This window comes from Hydractinia symbiolongicarpus, chromosome 3 (genome assembly GCF_029227915.1).
Source record: "Hydractinia symbiolongicarpus strain clone_291-10 chromosome 3, HSymV2.1, whole genome shotgun sequence".
Classification (NCBI taxonomy): domain Eukaryota; kingdom Metazoa; phylum Cnidaria; class Hydrozoa; order Anthoathecata; family Hydractiniidae; genus Hydractinia; species Hydractinia symbiolongicarpus.
This window is the reverse complement of record NC_079877.1, coordinates 13,663,549-13,675,156: the sequence shown is the minus strand read 5'-3', so window position 1 is coordinate 13,675,156 and position 11,608 is coordinate 13,663,549. Positions and strand designations below refer to the sequence as shown.

At 33.1% G+C, this 11,608-nt stretch overlaps 2 protein-coding genes across 2 annotated transcripts in view; both read right to left on the bottom strand.

The window, feature by feature from the left end:
• Positions 1 to 78: 78 nt before the first annotated feature.
• Positions 79 to 11,608, bottom strand: part of LOC130635856 (uncharacterized) — a 35,521-nt gene continuing 23,991 nt past the window's right edge. Inside the window, exon 2 of the mRNA XM_057445358.1 lies at positions 79 to 1,270. Within this exon, the coding sequence (XP_057301341.1) occupies positions 693 to 1,265 (573 nt within the window). The 5' untranslated portion in view covers positions 1,266 to 1,270 and the 3' untranslated portion in view covers positions 79 to 692. The remainder of the gene's footprint in view (positions 1,271 to 11,608) is intronic.
• LOC130635858 (uncharacterized) overlaps positions 6,296 to 11,608 on the bottom strand; it is a 29,294-nt gene continuing 23,981 nt past the window's right edge. Inside the window, exon 2 of the mRNA XM_057445361.1 lies at positions 6,296 to 6,330. Coding sequence (XP_057301344.1) covers positions 6,304 to 6,330 — 27 coding nt within the window. The 3' untranslated portion in view covers positions 6,296 to 6,303. The remainder of the gene's footprint in view (positions 6,331 to 11,608) is intronic.

Here is an 11,608-nt window from a genome sequence, read left to right as displayed (position 1 = left end):
TAGTGATGAAGTGATGTTTCTTTTTATAAGATACCAGACTAAAGAAAACTTAGGCTAAAAAAAAGCCTATTTTAAAAAGGTTTAGCAGACTGTGGAAATTTTCTAACTTATGCAAACAGAGGAAACATACAGTAAAAATGTTTTACTGAACTATACAAATATCAAATGCCTAAGAAAAAACATGTAAGAAAATATAGCAAATGTCCTTTATATATAGAAACAAACCTGTTAATTAAACAAGAAAAACTTAAAAACATTAAAGGTTCAAATTATTGGAAACTTAAGACTCAACCTAATGCTTAGTTTTCCAAGAAAAAAAGACACACACAAGATAATTTCATTATCTGGTGACAAAAAAAGGAGAGGGTTTTAAAGACAGCCCTCACATAAACACTGTGTGAGAAATTCTCATCACAAATTCAATCTTTTGACTGAAAAACAGTGTTATTGCAGCCAGGATTTTATTAACTGCGGGTTCATCAAACCGATATGCACTTATCATCACATATGAGCTGCAATTTTGGACAAGTTATGCCTGTGTTAACATTATGCTTCTGGTCTTCATCCAACAAGATAATACCACTTTGAATTGCTGGCTTACTTGTCACATCTAAAGAAAAAAAGAAAGAACACTTAATAAAATCAAACCCTTTTCAAGTGTACTTATCATCATCATCATCATCATTCTCGGCTTAACGTCCGTTTTCCATGCTAGCATGGGTTGGACGGGGTATATTAATGACCCTTTTCCAATCTGATCTAGACGGTGTTAGATCTAAACTCAACTTCCTCTCTATCAAGTCTGTCCTTATAACCTCCTGCCAAGTCTTTCTCGGTCTGCCTCTGGGCTTTGCCCCAGGAACTATCAAGTCTCTACACTTTCTTACCCAATTATCCTCCTCCATTCTTTCCAAGTGCCCCAGCCAATTCAATCTTCTTATCTGGATAACATCTTTAATTCTACAGAGACTTAGCCTGCTTCTTAGCTCATCTGAACTCTTTCTGTCTCTCAGACTGGCATTACACATCCACCTAACCATTCTCATATCATTCCTTTCTAAACGGTCAAGATCTTCCTGCTTCACTGCCCATGTCTCACTACCGTACAACATAACACTTCTTACACAGGCCTCATACAACCTACCTTTTACCTCAATTGACAGGACTCTGCTAGTCAATAAAGGAAGTAACTCTCTAAAATTTTTCCAAGCAGAACCTATCCTGCAAGTAACACTTCTTCCAACACCCCCTTCACTGCCCAACATATCACCTAACGAGCCACTGTTGTACATCATTAAAGCTGGAAATACTTCATTCTCTATAATCTCACCTTTGCAACGCTTGCATACAAACTGTATGTCAGCTCTTAACCTTTCACTAATACTACTGCACTTCTTATGTACCCAATGCTTGCAAGTCTGACAAAAAATTGAGTTACTACCAACCCCTTTCCTGCAAACTCCACAAGGCCACTTTCCAACTACAAGGTCACACTTGGCTGCAATGCTACTTATCATGACTTTAGACTTTGCTGTGTTTACCTTCAGCCCTTTCTCTTCTAGTCCTTTCTTCCACTTCTCAAACTTTTCAACTAATTCTTCCATCGACTCTGCTATGAGAACCAAATCATCTGCATACAATAACTCCCATGGACAACCTGTTCTGAACTCCATCGACAGCGCTTCTAAGACTAGAATAAACAACAAAGGACTAAGTACAGAACCCTGATGTACACCAACATTTACACTAAATTCATCACTAAGTGAATCGTTAATCCTGACACGACTTCTAGCATTGCTGTACATAGACTGAACCATCGTAACTAGCCACTCAACTCAGCCACTACAGTTAATAACAAAAAACAATTCTAAAAACATCTTTTTTAAAAATTTTATACAATTAACTCCTTGTTACATAAATCTCTGGTATTTGAAATGTAACTTTTACAAGCAAATCAAAAATTCATTCATTTAAAACCGTTTATTATTATTTTGTTCTTTTATTTACTTTCTTGGTGCTTTCTAATATGTGGCTGAAATCAGGATTATAAATTTTTAAAATAGACATTTTTATTCCATCTGTGTTTACACAGTATGGTTTAATTTAGGCATGTTCAGAAATTCAAATATTCAATTTTTTCAATCTTAACAACCGTAGGTTGTCGCTTAATATAGTGCCTAATTAATAATAGTTTGTTTTCATATTGTCACGTGATGCATGTTTATATTAAACATGACCCCTCATAGAGAATGCTATAGAGTGTGTGAGAAGAATTTAGCGTAACTTATTTTCCTCATGAAAAGCATGTTTTTCGTGTGGATAAAACTACATAACAAAATTTTTGTCTGCTTCATTCAACACATCGCGACAAGAAAATACAATAAATATATATCTTATTCGTTGGTTTCCGAGAATTTTTAATAGCTCCCTCGTAAAATGTTTTGTGTTTTAATATAATTACAAGAAAAACTGATGTCAATGAACGCTCTTGAAGCTGTGGCATAGACACCAGCACCAATAAAGTTTATCCTGTTAAAGTTTTCACTTACCTAAGAAAATTCTTGTATCATGCGTAGACTACCCTAACTTTATATTTGCTACTTTTCCTATTTTTTTTGTACTGAGTTTTAGAAATGTTCATTCTTCCTAAACGTGTATTTTGTGAAAACATGGGTTGGTTGTGAAGAACATATCTGTTGCGATTTTTTATCTTTAATCGCAGGAACATTTGGATTTTTTCGATATGAGAACAGCGAGGTAACTTAACTTATCAGCCTGTGCTTGGTTCTAGGTTGACAATTTTCAGTACGAAAATCTACTGGAGGGAAAGGTGAGACAATTTTATCTTTGCGACTGATGAAGAAATTTAATTAATTAATTGCGGAATAGGGCCACTGGGATCAGAGGATAGTCATCTGTTGCAGATGGTGAAGAGGAGAGTCTTCTTGTTTTATCTGTGTTTTCACAGTATGTTTTAAATTCTATCATTTATTTTTTCCAGTTTAATAACCCTGGGTTGTCAGCAAATATATAGCTCAATTTCAGTTTCTCCTGAACTCCTTTTTAATCGCGATACATTGCGCATCATTCTTTCATTTGGTTGATTAACTATATTGCTAGAAAAAAAAGCATTAAATATATATCTAATTCGCTTGGTTTTGGTTTTCAATGGTGGAATTGTTTGGTAGCTCGCTTGCTCGTAAACTTTATATTTTATTGGAAAACTAAAAAAATTACAAATTTGTTGGTGTTAAAAATTCTTGCTTTTTTTTGCACCAAGCTTTGGTAATGTTTATTCGCCTAAAGACAAATGCTTTGTTCATAAAAAGATGAAGGAAGTGTGAACAAAAACATCTGTGATGACTTCCCAACCCTAATTTATAGACTTCTTGGTTCCTTTTAGTGTGAGGACAGTAAGACAAACTTTTAGTCTCACTAGATTAAGATTAATTCCTTTTGATGTGCAAGAAGTTCAATACCCAACAAAATAACAAAATAACTAAGAATGAAATGGACTGACGAAAATATGAAAAGTAGTTAACGGTTGCACCATATTTTCGTTCACATGCCCAAAAAATAGTTGAGAAGATATGTAGATGTTGCTAGCAAGCCGCATACATTCTTTTTTGATGCTTCTAATAAAAGGAGCTTGGAATGCTGATCAAAATAATGGTATTGTTTATGTTTTCATTGAATATTATTAAGAGTATTGGCTACGTGATTTTAACATTTTTATGTTTACTGAATAATCATTTTTAATTGATGGATTTAAAATGTTTTTTCGTGAAAAAAATGTATACAACATGTTGCCCTATATCATATGTATAAGCAGAAAAAATATGTATGAAAAAATAACAAATGTTCATATATATGAAACAAGAGGTTAAAATTTCAGGAAACTCCAGGCTCAACCAAATGGTTTTGAATGTAAAAAACATATTAGGTGATTCATTAACTAGTGACAAAAATTTCAAAATGATTTCATGTATTCTAATGTTGTCTTTGACAAATTTGTTAATGGAAGACTCTTGGATGTTTAAAGATTTCGAATTTTATAGCAGTCAGATAAGAAGAATCAAAATATTGATGGGTCCATACTTATTATTTTCCACCAAAGACATATGGTCAAAATGCTCTTATTCAGATCTCTGTCACTCTGCTTCATTTTTTTTTAAAAAACGCTCTACTTAAAAAATATTTGTATAATATATTTTCTCTAAAGTTTGTAAAAACGTTGTTTTTTCCCTTTTTATAATGTTTATAATATGTTTTACTCATTTTATCTTATTTCCTAATTTATTTTAAAGTTATACAAACATTTTTTATTAAACTTTAATTTTTATTTAAATAGATAGGGTTTTTAAATTAATTAATTGATGCAAATTCAATATTCAACAAAATTGTTTGAGATTTACAACTAACTATTGAAAGAATTAGAAGAGAAAGAAAGAAAAAACGCTGATAGATGCTTTAAAAAAAAATTAAAAAGAAGACCATGACTATTTAATTTTTAATTTGAGTCTTTTGATTGAAGTATTATCACAAACGTTGCTATTATCAAGAAAAAACAACAAAAAAAAGAAAAAGTTATAACATATTTCATTAAAAAAAATAGTTGTATAAAAGCCCTTTTGTCCATGATTATAATCTCAATACAAAAACAAATGCAGTCACCAAAACATATTTTCTGATGTCTCTTCTTTCTTTTAACACATAAGCTCAATCAAAAACATAACAAAAAAAATCACATTAATCACAAAGTACAAAAAGTGATGTAGATATCTTGTTAAATCAAGAATTTTTTTTTCATTCGTTAGATTTTGTAGGTGAGAAGTGTATACGTAAGGATGAATGTGTCTTTACTAGCATAGAGGAGGAAAAAAAGCTAGCTTGAAAGAGTCAGGTTATTTAACACTGTGTTTGATTGGGATGAACATAATTTGCCTGATAATGTTGTAAAAGGGCCAGCTATGCAGATCAAGACAGAATGGGTAGTGAAGGTTAAAGCATCTGAATATACTGGAGTTGAGTTTATTACAAGTCTTGCTAATTAGATTATAAAGGATGGTGTTATCTCGAGTAACTGGCAGTCAAGTGTAATAGAGAATTGTTTCAAGAGCACGGGTGATGCTTTAGAAAGAGAGTGAAGTTGGTTCAAGTAATGAAAGTTATGGAAAGAGTGATTGATAAGTTACTTAGAAAAAGAACTGATATAGCTGCAATTTAGTTTTGTTTCAGGGTGTGGCACTACAGATGCAAAATTTTTATCTAAACAGCTTCAGGAAAGTATTTAGGAAAGAGATAGAATCTCAATTTTGCCTTTTTAGAAAAAGCTTTTGACAGATTGGTGAAATGTATTTGGTAGGCTATGAGAAAATTAGGTGTTGAAGAGTGGCTAGATGGTACAGTGTATGCACTGCAATTACCGCTGGTGTACATCAGGGTACATAGTCTTTTGTTTAGTCTTAGTAAGGCCGTCAATGGAGTTCAGAACAGGTTGTCCATGGGAGTTATTATATGTGGATGATTTGCTTCTCATAGCAAAGTCAATGGAAGAAAGGAATAGAAGAGAAAGGGTCAAGAGTGAATGCAGCAAAGTCTAAAATCATGATTAGTAGCATTAAAGCCAAGTATAACCTTGTAGTGGGAATGTGGCCTTGTGGAGTTTGCAGAAACGGGGTTGATAGTAACTCAATTTTTTTTCAGACTTGTAAGCATTGGGTACATAAGAAGTGCAGTGGTATTGCAGGAAGTTTAAGAGGTGACATTCAGTTTGTATGTAAGTGTTGCAAAGGTGACATTATAGACAATGAAGTATTTCTAGCTTTATTGATGTACAACAGTGGCTCGTTAGATATAGTTGAGAACTTGTTACTTAGGTAATATGTTGGGTGTTGAAGGGGTGTTACTTGCAGGGTAGGTTCTGCTTAGAAAAAGTTCAGAGAGTTACTTTCTTTGTTGACTAGCAGAGTCTTGTCAATTGAGGTAAAAGGTAGGTTGTATGAGGCCTGTGTAAGAAGTGTTATGTTGTATGGTAGTGAGACATGGGCAGTGAAGCATGAAGATCTTGACCTGTTTTAAAAGGAATATGATAACGATCAGGTGGATGTGTAACGGCAGTCTGAGAGACAGAAAGAGTTCAGATGAGCTAAGAAGCAGGTTAGGTATCTATAGCATTAAAATGCTATGTTGGTTGGGACACTTGGAAAAATAGCATTGCTGGGGCAAAGCCCGGAGAGAAACCAAGAAAAATATGACAGGGGTAATAAGGACAGAGTTGATGCGGAGGAATTTGAGTTTAGATCAGATTGGAAGAGGGTCATTAATATACTCTATCCAACCATAGAATAGGACGCCAGGAAGAACACAGGAGTGTTAAGAATCTATTATAACAATACGAAAGTTATGTGTCTGTCTTGACAGGGAAAGTAGATGTGTTCTAGGTCTTTTTTGTTAACTTTCTAACTTACAGCATGATAACAATGCATTTTGACTGACGCCAATGCAATAAAGAAAATGTACCATTGCATTGCACTTTTAATTTTAAGGCGAAATAACTTGGGACCAAAATAGGACTAACTTCCTAAAGATGGGTCAACTAACTCGTTTTGGAACAGAGTGGCTGATGACGTCATCAAAAAACATTTAAACCCCAATCTTTTCAGCAAATTAGTTTCTGTTAGCTAGAATTTTGGACAAAATATCTCTGCTTTGACATCTGCCTCTGGTCTTTATCCAAGAGGAGCATACCACTTTGAACTGCTTGCTAACTTGCTGTTAGCTAGAATTTTGGACAAAATATCTCTGCTTTGACATCTGCCTCTGGTCATTATCCAAGAGGAGCATACCTCTTTGAACTGCTTGCTAACTTGTCACATTTACAGAAAAAAATGAGACTTGGTACAAGGTTGTAAACTTTAAAAAAGATATTTTTTCCTTGTGAGAAGCATGTTGTAACTTTTTGAAAAAAAAGAACAAACAAGATACTCCTATCAATGGCAACACGAAAAGGAATTGGTTGAGCTACAATAAAATGAAAATAATTTAGCAGATACTGCAACAGATGGTCGAAAGCTATTTTATGTTTTCTGAACCAATAAAAAGTGGAACAAAGATATACTACAAAAGAATTAAGTAACTTTTCAAAAATATAAAATACCCCCAACTATGCCACAATATAATCTAATAATTATACATTAAACACAACAAAGAATTTTTACACACAGGTGCAAATCGCAATATCTTTATCAAGTAACAGTAAGAGATTCATTATTCATTTGGAGTTAAAGCTTGTTGGTGGATAAAAAATATGACTCTAGAGAACACTAATACACCTTGTGAAATGAAAAACACATCACGTGTAAAAAAAGCATTTGAACATTTTGCTGAGAATACATCAGCGCATGGCTTTTTGCAAGTTTCATTATCAAAAAATCGTTTCGTCAAGGTATTTTGGATATGTGTGATCATCACCTGTCTTGCAATAGCATGGTATCAAGGTCGACAGCTGATTATTCAATATCTAGAAAAACCAGTGGCGACAAAAATTTGGGTGCAGAAAGAAGCTGTGCAAACATTTCCACTTGTTGCAATATGTAACCAAAACCCCATTCTTAAAGACAAATTTCTTGACTTACTCAATACAACTGCATTCAGGCAACAGCAGTCAACAATCAAAGAATTGTTTAGTAAAGCTCTTTTTTCTCAAGAATTGAAATATTTACTGTTTGGGCACATATTCCAAGGTATGAGTATGATCGCGGCACAAAATGGGTCTGCTGTTTTCCAATATGGAAACACTTTTAACGACACAATATTGTCTTGTACATATTCACAATTTTATAATTGCAAAAACTTAAAACAATGGAGACAGTTTTGGCATTTTAAATATGGAAACTGTTTTGCTTTTAACACTGGATTTGATCAAGATGGAAATGAAATAGAAACAATAAAGGCGAAACCCGGTTTCGATAACGGATTAAATCTTGACATTTCTTTAAATCTAAAACAATACATGCCAGAAATTGCAGAGGGTGTTAGTGCTGTGGTGTACATTGGAAGCCAAGAGCAAATGGAAGATATATTTTACAATAATATATTGCTAAAACCTGGCCTTGTACATTATGCAGCCTATCAAAAGAAGAAAAAGATAAGAGTGGATCCTTTTAACAACAACAGTTGCATAAAAGATTTTACAGAATATTTCAGCCCTCTCAATGCTCAAACAAAAATAACAAAATATTCCATGCGGATTTGCAGAGATTTTTGTTATGATTTTAATTTTATTAATGCCTGTAACTGTACAACAGATGTTGCGTACACAAAAAATAATCCAGTGTGCACCCATGCAGACTTTCCGTGTTTGCTAAATGTTGCTATTGGGTTAAAGAACATCAGTAATGAATGTCTTGCACAGTGCAAATTTCCATGTGAAGAAACATACTACAATGTTCTACGAGATTCAGCATTTTATTTTGATTATGGCAAAGACAAAGCAACAAATGACAAATTGAGTGTTTGCATCTACTCAAAATCCTCTGAAGTTGAAGTTACTGAAGACAAATTACTTTACCAATGGGAAAATCTAGTGGCAGATCTTGGAGGACATCTTGGATTATGGGGTGGTTTTTCCATTTTAACGCTCATGGAAGTGCTTTTTTTTTGTGTGTTTGTCATGGGGAACTGTGCAGGGCTTATTACTGGAAAAAATGACTAAAAAAAGACGCAGATTGGGCAATTGTATTATTTAAAAAAATCATGCTTCGTGGGATAACTGATAATTTGATTGTACTATGTCAATAAATTAAAATAAAATAAATATTGCTTTCCATAACTATTAAAACCACAAACAAGCCAAAACCAACCTCCCCCCAATTTCTTTTTGAAACTGTATAATTTCGTTGGCTATTATATAAATTTGGTTAGTAAACAAGATAGATATTGATAGTCCTTGTGTAGCCCAGGCTTTTCAGTTGATAGGGGGACTTGAATTATTTTCTTATTAAAAGTTGAAATACTGTTAATGCTGTAATAAACACCCTGGGCGTTTATTAATTATTCATATTTTTGATGAAACGTTTATTAAGAAGATCATTTAATAGAGACTGGGCATTTATTGGAGCATTTACTGCACACATGTATTCTTTGATCAACAAGTGGCACCTGTAAGTAGTACACAGTCGAATTTCTATGGATTTTTCCACAGGCTAGATTACAATAAATTCTTACACGAACCTGATTTAATGTAATGTTAACATAAAGTTGATAAGAAACCAATCTTGTAAAGTGTTTAAACAATTTAGAATTGAAACCATAGCTCCATTGTTCTTTCAATAAGCCAAAAGGTACTAGCTTTTTCTTTAAAAAGAATCATCTTGAGAAAAAATATTTATTGGAAAATTCGACACTCCAATAATTATTAGACCTTCAATAAAATTTTAAAAGGATTTTAATCTAAATTAGTACGTGTTTCCATGTATGTTTTTTCTCACTTTGAGCTTCAGTATTAATGAACCCACTCAGAAATTTGTACCGATACCATAAAAAACAATGTAATAATTACAAGTGTGATGTCATTGCAGTTTAATAAGCACAGATTTAGATGAGAATAACAGGCGTCAACTCCCGTATCAATAACTGGGGCTATGTGGGACCAACATGAGTGCAACTTCCCAAAACTTACCTTATCCTTTAGTATAAAATATAAATGGTTAAAAAGGTAAAAAAAAACAACCAAAAATTCCAATGTGCAAGTCAAAAAAACAGCGATTAAGACTTACTATAAAAAAACTTTTATTAGACTTTCATAAAAACAACTAGGCACAACTGTTGATTATTTTTGTCTCTGCACGAATCTCTTATATAAAGTAGGGGGGATTCTTTTTTAAGGCGTGTAATTGAAAATTTGTTTTTCTGAATAGGTCTAAAGACAAATAAAAAAATATCAATGGTTAGACATTCATTATACTCCCATACAAGGTTGGATTAAATAAAAAAACAAAAATACCGGGCATAAAGAAAGCTATAACAAAGGGTTAAGAAAAGGATTCAAATTAGTTACGCAGACATGTAATTGGTTTCATAAACAGATGCAAGATTCAATTTAATAATTGAAAAATTTGCAAATGCAATAGGTCGCTCAATTTTACAAAATTATTTTTTTTTTATAGCACTATGATGAATTCACTATGACAGAAACTCACAAAAAATATGAAAGAAAACATTTCTCGAAAGAATTTAAACAATTTGCTCAAAATACAACAGCACATGGCTTTTTGCAAGTCTCATTATCAAAAAATCGTTTTGCCAAGGTATTTTGGATATGTGTAATTATCGCCTGTCTTGCAGTAGCATGGTATCAAGGTCAACTGTTGATTATGCAATATCGAGGGAAACCAGTGGCGACAAAACTTTGGGTGCAAAAAGAAGCTGTACAAACATTCCCACTTGTTGCAATAAGTAATCAAAACCCTATTCTTAAAGACAAATTCGATGACTTGCTAAACACTAGTGCATTTAGACCACAGCAATCAAAGATAAAAGAATTGCTCCACGAAGCTCGTTCTTCATTGAAAGCAAGGTTTAGCTTGTATATGCATAGTTACCTAGGCATGAGTATAATTAGAGGACAGAATGGGTCTGTTCTTTTTCGATATGGAAACACTTTTAACGATACAATATTGTCTTGTACATATTCACAGCTTTATGATTGCAAAAAGTCAAGAAATTGGAGAAAATTTTGGCATTTTAAGTATGGAAATTGTTTTGCCTACAACACTGGGTTTGACCAAGATGGAAACGACATTGAACTAACAAGAGGAAAGCCTGGTTTTGACAATGGATTATATATAACTATCTCTATCAACAGGAAACAATACATACCAGGAATTGCAGATGCTATAGGTGTTTTACTGTTTGTTGGAAGTCAAGAACATAGCGTGGATATGTATTACAAAAGTGTTATGTTAAAACCTGGTATGGAACATTATGTTGCGTTCCAAAAAAAGAAAAGGATAAGAATAGATCCTTTTAACAACAACAGTTGCATAAAAAATTTTACTGAATATTTCAGTAATCTTAATCCTCAAAATAAAGTAACAAAGTATTCTGAAAAAATTTGCAGAGAACGTTGTTATCACGATGAATTTATCAATGCCTGTAACTGTACGACTGATGATTTGAATAAACAACATTATCGCTTATGCAGCAATATAGATTTCCCTTGTTTGCTTAATGTCTCGATTGGGTTAAAGAGTGTTGACAACCAATGTTTCGCACAATGTAAATTTCCTTGTGAGGAAACATACTATACTGTTTCAAGATCATCAGGGTTTTTCTTTTACAATAAAGATGATGATGAAGCCAACGAAAGGCTAAATATTTACATCTACTCAAAATCCACCGAAGTCGAAATTACAGAAGACAAATTACTCTACCACTGGGAAAATCTTTTAGCAGATATTGGGGGTCACCTAGGTTTATGGTGTGGTTTTTCTATTTTAACAATTATGGAGATTGTAGCTTTTGTAGTGCTTGTTCTGTGGAATTGTGCAAAGGTCATCTTCCAAAAAACTAATTGACATAAAAACGAATTCCAGAATTAACTCTA